Raw genomic sequence first — 15,257 nt, 5'->3', positions numbered from 1 at the left:
TGTACATGTAATAGAAAATGATTAAATAATAAATATTTCATACAGAACCTCTGGAAAAAAGCAAAATGAAATGCTAAAACCCTCAATGGTTCCAGCTGGCAAGATTTCTCTGAACAAGAAATAAGATAAAGTGAAATACATTCAAAAAATAAATTAAAAACTAATTTTTTTCTTCTAAGTATACATACAAATGAAATTGGTTTTTGATAAATAAAAATTTATTGCTCAAAATTATAATTCCTTCATCTGTAATGGAAATTTCAATAGTTACAAATAAAGATTGTATTGCATTAATGATTCAACAGAAGAAAAAATAACCTGTACCTGTTAACATCAATTTGTTAGTGCTTTCAACTTTTGGTGCATATTTCAGGATATCTTCTTTAATCCTTTTTGAGACAAAGAACTTTTCACAGCAAGCCCTCAACCAACACGCTCTACACCTTGACTCTAGAGCACGAAGTCTACACTGAACACTTACTTTGACTCCAACAGGTAACTGAGAGCAGGGAAGAATTGGACAGCACCCTAAATAAGAGTGTAATAAAAATGTGTAGAAACTTAACTTTCATACATTTGGAAAATTCTTTAATTCTGTACTTTAAAATCACAACTTGCATTTTCCCAGGGAGAAAACATACAGATTTCTTTAGTGGTATTTTCAAATTATTATTGAAAAATTTTCAATGTCATTTGAAGGAGAGAAATCTTTGTATAATCAGTAATTCTAATTAAATATTTCATACTGTTTCATTTGGTCCTATTTTACATTCATAACTATTTCCCAGTACTAGAATATTTAAAAGTTGTTCAAATGGACAACCAGGCTGGTGAACTGGTTATTAGACAATACATCAATTTACTTCTCTGCATCTTTACAAGTCCTGAAGAAGATACACTGAGGAGAATTAAAACTTTCTTTAATTATCAATTCACCAAGATCACTCTCAATTTCAACAGCAGCTTTCAACATTATTATTTTCCTATACTGAAAATGTATTTCTGATAAGCAATTACTTTTTTTTTTTTTTTTACAAAGTTATTTTATTCAGTACTGCCTCTATATGCAACAAAATTTCAAATATGACAAGCCTTTTATCTCCCCTTCACTGGAACCAATTTATTCCAATGCATCTCTCGTGCATCAACTCTCTAACAATGAGTGTGTGACATACGCTCGTTACATGGCATTCCGTTTATTCAATTCTACCAAACTATCACTTTAAGTTTTGGCAGAAGATGGATATACTAGTTTTCAGAGAAGAGTAAGGGTGAGAAGTATGAGGAGAAATAATTACCCATGAGAAATACATTTCAAGTACATGAAAATAACTTCCAATATGGTACCATAATTCCACTCACATAAGTAGCTAGAATCCCACAATGAAAATGTAGAGCAACCAATGTGTGGGGAAGAAAGAAGTATCCTTTGAAAGTGCCTGAAGGATACTCCCTACAAGGGGACAGTCCGATTACAAGATCTGATGTGTAGGGCAGCATCACTTCTGAACCAAGTACAATCTTTGTCAACTGTAAATAAATGTCACACATATGGCCAGAAAATGGAAGAACATTTAAAAGTGGAGAGAAATACAGTAAATATTAATCCAAACCATATAATATTTATGAAATTCTACCTCAGAAATTATAAAAATGGGTTAAATTGAAAGGATGTCTCCTTAGTGTAGAGTGGCTAGGGCATGATGGGCTGCACAGAAGTCAAATACATCCAAAACTCAATCAGCTTGGAAATGACATCTACATGAGGGGTTGGATGAGGATCATACCATCTGAAAGTTAACTACAATCCTAAACCCAGCCACCAGGTACTGAAATTTATACAAGTGTAGTGCAGGGGAGCATGCCATTAACAAGTCACTTATAATCCAAAACCCAGGTCACCAGGAAATGACATCCACACTGAGTAAAGAAGGTTATACCAGTGGGCAAGACATCTACAATCCAAAACCTAGCTATATGGCGGACCTATGAAATAGGAGCAAACTGTCTTCACCTAAAGTTCATGAGGCTGAAGAGAATCAAAACCCCCAAACCTATGAACTGACCCACACACAGTAACATCCTTGGAATAATAAGCACAAAGAAGTAGTAGAAAGGGAAAAAAACATAATAATCTGCATTCAGCTTGATCAAGAGGAAGAAGTTAACTCGTATAACAATCAATCTCAGGGCAGATAAAAGGAGAAAAATCCAACGACAGATCTCCCCTACTTACAAACTGCATAAATAGTGCTAGAAGTGTAACATCAAAGAAAACACAAAATTCATTGTAGAAATACACAAGTGAAACAAAAATTTTGATGTAGAATGTTTAAGTGTGAGAATAAACAAATAAAGCCTGGAAAATTATGTTGAATTAAAAGATTTCCTTCAATGTAAAGAAAAAATAACAAAGAAATCCTACTTCAGAAATAAATGTTTACATTCATGAAAATGATTCATACAAAAAAACACTGAAAGAAAAAAAAGTGTCATGCTAAATGAAAAGTGATAGCTTAGAAGATTGTTTGTTTGTTTTTCTGTTTAACTTAAAAATACACGAAGGCTACCTGCACTATCAGTCCTTAAGGAAAGCAACTAGTCACCACCTTCTACCGCTAACTTTCGAGCTACTCTTTTACAAACAAATAGTGGCATTGAACGTACCATAATAATGTTCCCACAGCTGAAAGGGAAAGCACGTTTGGTGTGATGGGGAATCGAACCCACAACCATCAGATTATAAGTCAAGCACCCTAACACCTTGTCATGCCAGGTTAGTACAGTAGAATTAAACAGAGAATCATGTGTAGGGTTGGCACAGAATGATTTGTATGAGAGGCAAATCTGAATCAGTCAATTCCAATGACGGAGATGATAAATGGCTTGTTGCATATGTAAAAATGATTTTTGAATACACAGAGCAGCACTGAACGAGAATAATAAGTGGAAGTAGTGTATCAGAATTTACACCACATGTGAATTACATCCTTTAACTCAAATATTTTCCACGAGAAATCTTATTAAAAGACTAAAGTTAGTGAAATATTAATCACCATATATTACATAGCTGTAAAAATTTATTACAATACCCAACAGAATATTAATTCTCTTTAATTTACATAAAAATAAACTCCCAGAAATATTTTAAAATTCATTGAGATATTTAAAAACATTAACAATTAACACAATAACTTCAACAATATTTATTACATATAAATGCTGCTTTATTAACCTGAAGAACCCTATGTAAGTGTTATACTGAAAATTAAAATACAAATCAATGAAGAAATGTGCCACAGGAAGATGGTGCTCATTAAAGACCACAAAAAGGGAAAAGATGTAAATAAAACTCAGTTTAACTGAGTAAGTATTATAATTAAAACAAAAACTTATACCTTTGATTTAATTTCATGCATACTTAAGTAAAACAAACTGAACATAAAACTAAAAGATTTTATTTATTTTATCTTTGCTTTATATCAGTTAGTTTACAAAACCTAATTTGAGAGATCCTAATCTATTATCAGCATTACAAAGTCACTAAAGATCAGTTGTTTCAGTACTGTTAAAGAAAATAACACAAGCAACTACAAATATTTTTGTGTTGTTAACTATTTAATGACCTATTCACAAACTACCTTAAATAATCATTAAACCACACGTCTAAAAAGTACTGTAAACAAGAAAACACACGCGAGAGACCAGTAACTCAGTTTTTGATAATATGGTCTTATTTCAAAAGACTACTGCTACTTAAAGTTTGATATAATTCTAAATATAAAATGGCACATATACATTGTGACATTTCATTTCACTTAGAAAAGTAACACTGAGGTTGTACTAAACTTACAAAAAAATGTTGCAACACACAATAACATAATTAAAAATGCTACCTTGTTTTGAACAATAATACTGCTTTGGCTTCTTGATGAAACTTATAAAAAACTTGCTACATGATTCACAGCTAAATTGGTGAAATCTTCTTTGAACTCGAGAGTAAGATTTTACAAGTCCACATATAACACAAGTAATAGTTCCTGCCTGACCACTTCGAACCCCCTCTGAAAAGAAGGAAATTTTAAATCAATACACATGATATAAGGAAAACACACAGGTTCAAGAAATCAATTGAACATAAAAAATATGATATATTTTGAGCACTTCTGAAGAGTAGACCTTTCTTCTTCAGGGTCAAAGTAGGATTTTGTTTTTGATTTTGTTTGTAATTTTCTCCTGAAGTTCTTAGTTATAGGGTATTGTATTTTTGTATGCAAACATACATATACACACACAAACACAGAAGTCAAAATGTACATGCACACTGAATTGCAAGAATTACTCTACCAAAATAAAAGCAGTGCCTGAGTGTGGGAACCACACTACATCCAGATCTTAGTTCCTGTATCAAAGGAGGAACTGTATATGAGTAACCATCACTATAACCCATGTTGGTAAGCTAGGGCAGTTGGACTGCAATATTATACACAGATATATTTTTGATTCAATTCCAACCTGTGGCAACAGAGTGATAAATTCTGAACCACCAAAATCACAACAAAGAGGTAAACAACACCTCAGCAGACAATCCTTCTTCTTCATCTGAAGAAGCCCAAAAGGCAACTCCCAGGCTCGAAATGACAAGTCTGTGTATACCTTACTTAACCAAAGGAACAGAATTCATCCAGTCTGGAATTCTGAACATTAACATTAATCCACATTCCTTAACCAAGTGGGCAAGAAGCCTTTCACTTATTAACAGAAGTATGGGGAGGACATGGAACAACTGTGCTCAACTAAGGGTCCAGGATGGGATGACTTCTTATTCAGGATTATGAGGAAATAGTGGATACCCCTTTCATGAACAATGAACTGAAATAATACTGAAAAAAATGAAGAGCCAAATAGCTACACATCAAATCTGAAGAGATGTTATGAGTAGGCTTCAGAAAAGGCTGGCACTGCTCCTACCACCATGTGGAGGAAAAAAAAAGACCCAAGTGAGACAGCTCCCAAATTTACCCTCTCCTCCAAAATAGGAAGATTCACTTTATCACTCTGGAGTAAAAGCCTCTGTTCACTACCCCACTGCCTAGAATCTGGGTGTGGTAAGGACTTCCTAGCTCCGTTAGCAGAATCTGTGGGATAATGCACATTGGAAAGTCCAGATGAACAGTTTTTGGAAACAGTGCAATAAGCAAAGTAAGTTCAATTAATACCTAAAAGCAAACTGACCCCATTTTATTCAATGTGATGATCAGCACAGATAGGCCAGGGTCCCTTCATGCTTTACTCATGACAGTTCATAAGTAACAGTTTGGTTTGCATTTTGTGCAAAGCTACACAAGGGCTATCTGTGCCATCTGTCCCTAATTTAGATATGAAACACCAGAGGGGAAAGTAGAGAGTATCACCCCTCATTGCTAACTCTTGGGCTATTTATTTACCAACATTATCCTATAAATGTTCTTATGGAACACCTAATTTCTACACAGCCTGTTGCAACTGGTAGAAATTATTGTGAAATTGTGTTGCTGGTGTGAAACTGATTTGATAAAAGCACACCTCTTTGAGTAATACACACCACAGAGTGTGATCTTGTGAAAACAAGATAAGGAACTCTAAAAGATGGAAATAAAAATACATGCACACCTTGATAATCAACCAGAAATAGTTGAACTAGCTATAGTAAACAAGCAAGAACCCTCAGATGAAAAGATAGATCAGACAAATAACGTGAGATAAAGGTATTAGGGGAGGTCCACACACCAGTCCTCTAAGCGATCTCCATTGTGGAATTTGATCGAATTGCTGAGGGCACAGAAAAGAAAAATCAGGTTAAATACAACTTAATGAGGATACCTTGCCTTCAAAAAGAACCGAAAATAAAGGTAAAAGTGCAAATAACAAAATCTTCAAGACCATCACAGAACATGACCAAGATCAAAATCTGACTGGACATAAAGAAAAAGAGTGAGCAGATGAAATGGAGAAAAGAAATGAACACCTTTCCTGTTTGATGGTGTTGAGTAAGAAGAATTGGTCTGAGGAAGGAGAGAGAATGAGAAAGTGGTCTGTGGTCATATAGCAAAAATCACTCTGACCAGTAATGTTTGTAGGTCAGTAGCCATGAAAAATAAACCTGCAGGTAAATGGAATATAAAGAGGTGTAGAGAAAGAAGAAAACATAACCTGAATTTATCTGTAATGGAACTGGAATGGTCATCTTGGACCAACTACCCAAAATGGTCATCTTGGAACAAATACCCAGAATGGTGTAAGGAATGTGAAGAATACAGGGACTTATAAGTATGCAGTTGTGATAATCAAATGGTTATTGATAACGCAGCCATAAACAATAGAAACTTTGGAAAATGTAAAAAACCTCTATCAAAGAGCCAAAACAAAAATGTAGTTATGGTTGACACCAGATTGAAAAAGGTACAAGCGTCTCACAATACAACACTACCAATAAACATGTCATTACTTTTCAAAAAATTTAAGCAGGAACTGAGCCAGATACATGTCAACCTTAGAAATTAAACCTTAATGCCAGAAGCTAGAGCTTCTGGGTAGCTGGATGCACAATGCTATTTTCCACAGGAAGAGCCAAAAAAAAAAGTAAAAAGAGTTGGACATAATGGAAGAGACTGCAAAAGCAGAAATCCAGTATAGCTACCAATCTGGTGCATTTTAACCCTTTTTTCTCACTTGCAGAGTGGAACCATGCAGCTCATGACCACTTAAGAGTAATTATACAATACACATCTTTACAAAACTTTGCAGACTATTAGTAAACATCAAAAGGATTGCATACACAAAATATCAGTTTTTAAATTAAGTATTAACATATTTTGTTACTTTTTCTTTCAAAATATTGACTAGGCAACATGAAGAATAATTTTTGGTTTTAAACTTTATTTTCAAAATACTTTTATGCATATGAGAATTTTCAAACTTTCCATCTGAAATTTTTTTAACTTCCAGATAATTAACAAATATTCTTTGAGAAAAAAAAAACTTTCTATCTTGTTATTTCCACAATCAAGTCAGAGTATCTTTGTATGTTTGATAGATTTGACTGATCTTGTAATCACCATAAAAAAATTAGGAAGTAAATATAATTTATGCTTTTTCTAGAATGACAACAAATTATAACTCCAAAACACAAATGTTTCATCTAAATAAGTTAAATGTTATAATTTTATACATTTTTTATATTTTTATTTTTAATATATTGAGCTTTCAGCCATTGCTGGCTGAGACAAAAGTTACAAAGTGACCTGTCTTGGCTGTGTTTTAACAAACTAGTATTTTGTAATATACAATCACATTTCAGTTATAATACATGATATGTAAAAACATATTTATTATTTACAAATAAGATTTTAAACATATTTTTGTAAAAACATAGAACAGTAAATAAAAAGGTAAAGCAAACAATTGTCTCTTCTAGTTACAACCTTTGTGTCTGGTTGCCAAGCCTTAAGATATTTCATACATGGAGAACAAGAAAAGAAATACTTGTTTTAGGTTTACACACGTACCTGAATAACCAAAATTACTCTACTGATACCACAGAAATCCATTATAATTTACCAATTTTAGTGACAGAGCTGTATGTGAATTAAAAAAAAACAAATATCTTGCATCCTACAGACTCAATAATATCAAGGCTTGTCTTTAGAAGAAAAAAAAAAAACACCATTATATTTTAAACTGGTTGTAAAAGCTACTAGTGGAACATTAGGGTTTCAGTTGGTTATTCACATATAGAATTAATTGTATATAAGGGACCGTTTCAAAAATCGAAGGAGGTAAGCAAAGGCCACTGTGTTTCATTCATATTTGTAATATCTTATCATATAGAAAATATAGGATAATTTATTTTATATTCTAGCTTTTAAGTATCAGTATTTTGAGTTCCTAATTTTGTATAAAACTACAGACTTTGTAATCTGATATTATAAACATCCAATCTGAACCAATGCTGCATTCAAAATACTAAGTGGCACATCAAAATCAATGTTGGGTGTTTTCAAAACATTTACTTTTAAATTAAAAAAAATAAGTAATGTATAATATGAAAATTTGAATTATAATCTACAGTTTGATACCAAACTTAATGACATAAATTCATAAAATAGTAGTTGAATAAAGTTTAGAATGCAACTCAACAACATGTTCTTTGGCCTGAAACTCATTACAATAGGATTAACAGGATATTAGAGTGGGTTGAAACAAATTATATTTCATAACCTTGGTAAGATATAAAGTGGAGAGAAGGTTAAGAATGTTAACCCTATTCTGTGTATATAGAAAGAATCTACTGTCAAGGCCCAAGGATGAAGTACTGAAGATTAAATAGCCAGTAACTGGGTGATCCAATAAGAATCCAACTCACCAATTAGAGTTACAAAATGAAAAGAAATCCACCTGATCCTTGTAATGTAAAATCTACTTTGTTTGAAGAATCTGTTTGGATTGAGACAATGGAGCATGACAAGCTAGAAGTGTGATAAGAACAGTCTTGAAAAATAAGGTCCAAAATTTGAGAACAAGGAGCCCTAGTCCAAGTGTCTCCTTGATGATAAACATAAAACATCCTTGTAGAATAGTCAGGATGACACCTAACAATTTGTTTTCCCCTTAATAAGCCTAGACTATGAAATCTTTCCTACTGAAGAACAAGAATAGCAAAAACATTATGTAGAGAATCCTTGTTGTCTATGCATACTCTGGAATTCCTGAAGGTTGGTACATGTACTCCATCTCTAAAACAAGGCATTCATAAAGAAAATGGAACTTTGGATGAGGCAACAGTAGAGAAACCTAATTTGTAGTAGCATCCAAATTAAACCCCTTGAGAGCAAAGAAAGATCCCAACAAAGGAAACTGGGGAAACCACAAAACAGATGTCTATAATCCCTGGTTTCTTAAAGACCAAGAAAAGATATAAAGGATTCAAGTCCTTTCAATCCCAGAAGAGAGAGAAGCATCTGTATAGTGGGAGGAGGAGAGGCAACTAAGAGTGTAGCCTCCTATTCTCACGCATCGAGTAAGATGGGAGACAGCTGAGCCCAACTGAGACAAAATGAAAAACAAAACACAGACTGATGACTTTTTAAAGTGGAAGAAGAATAGATGGCATAGTCCTGAAAAAAACAATCCTTCTTGAGTTGTATCTGAAAGTAGGAATAGAATGTGATGATCTAACAATTGACAATATGTTGCCAGCAGTTATCAGTTATCCATGGAATGGGTGTGGGCACATTACAATAGAAATAAGGGGAAGAGAAAACTCACACAATACAGCCAAACCCACCATGTTAAGATTGAAGAAAAACTCACTGTGCAGTACCTGACTCATGCACCCCAAACTCTTAATAGTGGTGAGATTACTGCTAAAGCAAAGTGCAACTACAACTATGTTGGGCATCTATAAGCCTGGTAAAAAAAATCAACATACACTGAGAAATCATCAATTTGTAAACCTTAGAGAATCTAAGCATTTGATATTGACAAGGAAGACTGATGAGTAGACACAAATATTCTGTCTTTATTGACCCAACAACTAACAGGAACAAAAATTCTGAAGAACTAGCCCAACACTCTTGCTACCTCCAGACTTAGATAACCATAGAACAAAGTTCTAATTAAGGATGAACTGCAGGAAATGGTAACCCTACAGGGTGATTGGTTATTAGTGGTGAAAATGTGAACTGAATGATGAACTGTGACCTAAGGACTTGCAAAGCTGCTAGACCAATGGATAAAACTACCACACATGCAGTAAATATTGGAACTAATCCCAACAGCACATGAAGGTATACAATAATCACCAATGCTGTTGGTAATATGATGAAGCAGTGGAAATCTTGAATATAAACAGAATCTACATCCAAGTACACTGGTACTCAGAAATTGATGTCTGGATCAATTCTTATAAAAAGGTGAGGAATTATGATCCCCACAATAGGAGTCCATGAAATTCATGATTCCAACAACAATCAGGAAAAACAAAGAAGCCAAAAACCAACAAGCTAGCAAACAATGCATTCAACTCATCTTCAATGAAACTTGTGATACTGAAAGCCTTCTAACAAAGAAAAATGAAAGGAAATTGTAAGTCTGTCTAGTCAGTGAACACAGACCAATATAGGTGAACTACAAACTCAACCACAGAACCCCAAAATTCGAGGAGCAGAAATTATTTGAAATTGAGTAAAAGCCCCCACCTTCTAATGGAAGGTAAAATCATAAAATGCTAACATGTCAGATGAGGCCTAACTACCCCTTCATGTAACTAAAAAGTAAAACTTCCAGCATAAACCACAATTTCCATGTTTAGAGAAAACAATCATTCCCACGCCTTTGGCCATTAGTTAAGTTGCAGACTCAAATGCCCAAAATATCACACCCTCAAAGAACTGGAGGATAAAAAAAAAGTACTGATTATCAATTATTGGAGCAACATCTTGTGAGATAAACTTATTTATTTTATTACAGCAAAGCAGCTGCTAAGCTTATGCTGAACTCATCCTAGGAAATCAGACCCTAGGGCTGCAAGTCTTTAAACTTACTACTGACCCACAGGGGGCTGAAAATCCAACAAACAGAATGTTAAGGAAGAAATGAATCTAAAGATCAATATGTATGTCTCTCACTACAAATAAGGCCACTGACAGTCTCAATCAAGAGTCACCACCCCTATTTTTTGTGCAACACTAAATATCAGAGGTGGGAAAGGAGAAATCAAACTGATCTGTACATCAGAAACAATAATCCTGGAATTCAAACCATAATTGACTTGTCAATTGGAAGAATTTCTGTTTTTAATTACTGTTACAAAATCATACACAGATAATTCAATATTGTTCAAAGTTACTGACAATCATAATACTGGGAAATCCATTGGTAATGTTTTGTCAAGAAAAAGTGATAAATTTGACAACAATGACAGTTAAAGTATATCTGCTCCATCTCATACTCAGCAGCAAACCTTCCTACATGACAAACAGTGTCAAAGTATGGAGAGAAAATAAATATTCATGACCAAACCTAACAGCCATCAAGTAAGAATGAGCTCAAAAATCACTGGGGAAAGACCCAAAACATCACATTAAACATACCAACTGAACAACATAATTCAAAAGCAGCAGCTTCCAAAATGTCCTCCTTTCTGATGTCTTGTATAGACCATTATATTTACCATTATTGAGTAGATGTGTAAAAGCAGATCACAAGACAATTGGTCCCTTGTTGTCTATACACTATATTACACAGGCCAGCAATGGTTTTATTGTCTTGAAAGTTTAAATGTACCACAGTAATTGCTGAATCTGAAAACACTCATTTTTCTCTATCACATACAAAGCATCAGAAGTACTTTATACATAATTTAATCATTTTCATGAAACTGGATCGTATTTTGCTTTGCTTCAAATGTTGACAACTACTGACTAAAGATTTCTCTAAACCAATTGTGACACAAGTTTTACTGATCCTTCTAGAACCCACAAGAAACACACCACTAGTATATAAATAGTTAACAAGCCACATGACTTATCACTTCTGGATATTATTTGTTTGTGCATCCACTCCGACATTACTAATTTTTTATTAATATTCATTATTCATTGCTATGTCAACAACAAGCTGTGTGAATGACCCAGAGATATTCTTTTATATTTTTATCAAATTTTTGTTATGCTTCAGATTAGAAACTTAACTTTGGATGAACAACTCAAACGGGCAATTAGGAAAGTTGAAAAAGAAATGGAGATTGTCTTTAAAGATATTGCTAAAAACAATTTTGGAAAACAAGGACCAAAATTATAAAAATATAGTCACCTACATGGTCAATAAATTCAAAGAGTTGTGTGGCAACATAAGGTATGCTAAGGGATTTGGACACGAAAACGAAGAGGAGATATCAGAGATGGAACACGATAGCTGATTACTATTGATCATTGAAACAAGATGCTCCAGACAGTATACATAAAAGAAAGACATCAACATGTAGTTTTGAGACTAAAGATGCAGATTTACAGAAATAAAAAGAATGACTAGAGATAGAGATTCATTTGACATCAATCTTCCTCCCTTTTCTTCAATTTGTTTGTTTGTTAATTTTTTGTTTGCTGTGGTAAATGAAATAATAATTTCATCTAAGTAATCTTTTAATTCCAGATTTGTTAAAAATTCATTATGTGATAGAAAAAAAAGGAATATTATTTTGAAAATCTGAGTTGCTGAATTAAACAAAACCTATCATCAAAACCATAACTACTTTTATGAAGTGTAAATTCAGAAACCTGTGTTAACAAAGACAGCTAATTAGATATTTGGAATTAAGGCTAATATTATAAACACTGATCTTCACAAATAAATTATATTATAATCACTACCTCTTGCATACTTTCCCACCTTAACCTTGTGGCTGACATTGTCACCAGTGGTTAACATGAAGTCCAAAATAGCATTATCTCTCATTGGTTCCCTGATCAATTGAGGAAAACTAACTCTTAAAAACTATCACCTTGACGATGTTACTGTATGCAGTTAATATTTATATGGCAGAAATTTCTTATTAGACATTTCATTAACTTCCTAATTAAATTGCCTATGTAAGTTTTTAATATTAACCTTTGTAACTACACTACAGATAACATCCATACTAATTCTATATTTGTTCTACCATCTTTAATATACTCCATATTGATTGAAGTGATAAAGATAGCTATCAGTCATGTGACACTAATTAAAACAAAAGGAAAATACTAGAGGTAAATATTTCTAAAGACTTTCCACATTAAATAAACAGTTCTCTCAGATTTATGTGCTTTAACTGTCAGAGAATTTTAACACTAAAATTTTAACTCAAATAAAACAACTAATTACCATTAGGATTTACTCCAGTTGTGTCCTTAACATTGTTTAAGGGCTCTAATGGACCACCATTTGATATTCCATGTGTACCAGAAGCTATCAGCACAGTAGAAATACCATTCGGAATTAATGTGCTTGATTGTACAGAGTCATTTACAGCTAGCTTTGTAGGTTCAAGAGAGTCTGAATATGACATCATTTGTGCAGAGTGAGTAGATTCTGAGATGAAAGAAGAATCCTGTGGTTTCCTACCAGACAAAAATTGTGAAGATACTGATGAATCTGAAAAATATTGTTTTAAAGATCCTACTTCTGGATATACCAAGTTTGGCAATACAACAGATCTTGACACATATTCTGATGATTTTGAGATATCATGATCTTTCAAAGAAATTAAAGCTGAGGATGTCATGTCAGATGAATATTTTGTGACTATATTCTCTGTTTCAATCTTCTGACTAGCTTTTTTAATTCTACATGATTTTCTCAACTTCATTAATGTCCTTTTGTTGAACTGTGAACATGCTTTTCTCAGTATCCCTTTTGTCACCTTATGTGAAGCTTTTACCCTCTGTCCAGACATCAAATTAATCAAACCTGTTGATGCCTCTTTAAATGACTGCACAGAGGAGATAAGACTATGTTCATCAGGAATTTTATCACTGGAGGTTTTTAGTTTTCCAATTGTTTTTGCACACTTAGCTTTCAATTTATTTTCTTGAATTTCCTTTACAATGTCAACATTGCTATCTTCATTCTCTGGTAAAACAAATGCAGGTCTCACTTGTCTTGCATGGTTTTCTTTCGAGGATTTTTTACTTTCAATCTGATGAACAAATATCTTAGCCCTTCCCCTCCTCTTTTTTGTCATATCTCTATACTTACTGGTCATGTCTTGTTTTGTATGCATGAATGATCCTTCATTATTTTCCAAATTATAATCTCCAGTCTTCTTTAATCTAAACAAATTACAGTTCATTTCAGAGAGTTTCATCTGAATCTTTAGACTTGGTTTCCATGGCCTTTTCCCCTCAAGCACCAATGGTTGGTCAAGCAAGCCAATCTTCTTAGAAGTATCAACCCCTTCGTTCACTTCAGCATCCGACATAAACATTTTAGAATTATATTTCTTTGACAGTTCCTTACTCCTTAGTTTTTCTCTTTTGCTTTCTGTATAGTGGAATGGTGAATCATAATCATCCAGAAAACTTTTTCTTGGAAATATTTTTCTTGCAGAGTTGCAGCTAATTGAGGGAACTGTAAACTGTTTTCTAAAACAGGAAGAATGGTGTCCTAAAACATGGGAAACAGATAAGTCACTCTTTTGATAAACGTTTTCAAATGATTTTTTATCACCAAATTTATTTTCATTAGAAAAAACAGAATGATGATTGTCTTTTTGTACTTTCACATGATGGTTTTGTTTAAGGTTTTTCTTATGAAACAACATTCTGGATACAATTTTATCTTTTTCCCTTTTCAGACTACTAGACTGTATTACTGTTTTGTAGGACTGTGACACATCATGTTTCTTGCTCAAGCTGACTGGTAACTGACTTTTTTTTGCTCTGTTTAATAAACTTTTTGCAGATATGTTTCCCGAATATTTTTTCTCAGTTTTATTTTTAGGAAGTGTTTTAGGCTTAGATAATTTTTCACCTCCTTTATTAGATAAAGCAGTAGGTTTAACATTCCTACAGTCAGTTTGTGAATAAAACTGGTCACTACTATCCACAAACTGATACTGAGTCCTGTTTTTAAGTCCTATGTTTGCTTCTAGTATATCATGTGATTTGCACAACCCTTCTTTTATCATTTTGTCGTAAGATTTTCTCACTAAATGTCTCATACCCAAACGTCTCCTTGATAATGAACATGATGATCCACAGGTTTTCTCTAGTTGATGTGTGTGATGATGTTCATCACGTGGATCAATGCTGAGTAATGTTACCTTTTTCCTTTTTCTCCTATGCTGAACTTTAGATCCATGCTGTTCTTCAATACTGAATCCATCAAATTCTCCTTCCTGTAATGACAAAAAAATATATTGTGTACATATACAAAATCTAACAAAGAAATTAACAGCCCACAAAATTTTCTACACAAACTTCTAATATTGTGATAAAGCACTCAGCTGTTACCAGCTTCACTTTCTAATTTTCTGAATAAATTCTTTCAAGGAAGAACAGTAATTTCTTAATGATTCCTCCCCTACTCCAAGTCACTTGACCAAGAAAAAGAACACTAAGTACTAAATTTCAATACACACACATAAATATATTTCAAAACTCTTGAAAAGTAATAATTAAACATATGGGTGATAAAACGCTTTTTAAAGGAAATCTCACCAAAAAATATCCATTAAG

The 15,257-nt window shown here is 33.2% G+C and overlaps 1 protein-coding gene across 3 annotated transcripts in view; it reads right to left on the bottom strand.

Moving 5' to 3' along the window:
* LOC143222536 (uncharacterized) overlaps nucleotides 1-15,257 on the bottom strand; it is a 102,682-nt gene that overhangs the window by 71,947 nt on the left and 15,478 nt on the right. For all 3 annotated transcript variants that reach the window (XM_076449165.1, XM_076449155.1, XM_076449174.1), the window contains exons 2-4: nucleotides 12,904-14,917; nucleotides 3,897-4,064; nucleotides 325-528 (exon numbers count right to left, since the gene is read on the bottom strand). In XM_076449165.1, coding sequence (XP_076305280.1) covers nucleotides 325-528; nucleotides 3,897-4,064; nucleotides 12,904-14,917 — 2,386 coding nt within the window. The remainder of the gene's footprint in view (nucleotides 1-324; nucleotides 529-3,896; nucleotides 4,065-12,903; nucleotides 14,918-15,257) is intronic.

This window comes from Tachypleus tridentatus, chromosome 1 (assembly GCF_004210375.1).
Source record: "Tachypleus tridentatus isolate NWPU-2018 chromosome 1, ASM421037v1, whole genome shotgun sequence".
Taxonomy (NCBI): Eukaryota; Metazoa; Arthropoda; class Merostomata; order Xiphosura; family Limulidae; genus Tachypleus; species Tachypleus tridentatus.
This window is presented reverse-complemented; position numbering and strand designations above follow the sequence as displayed.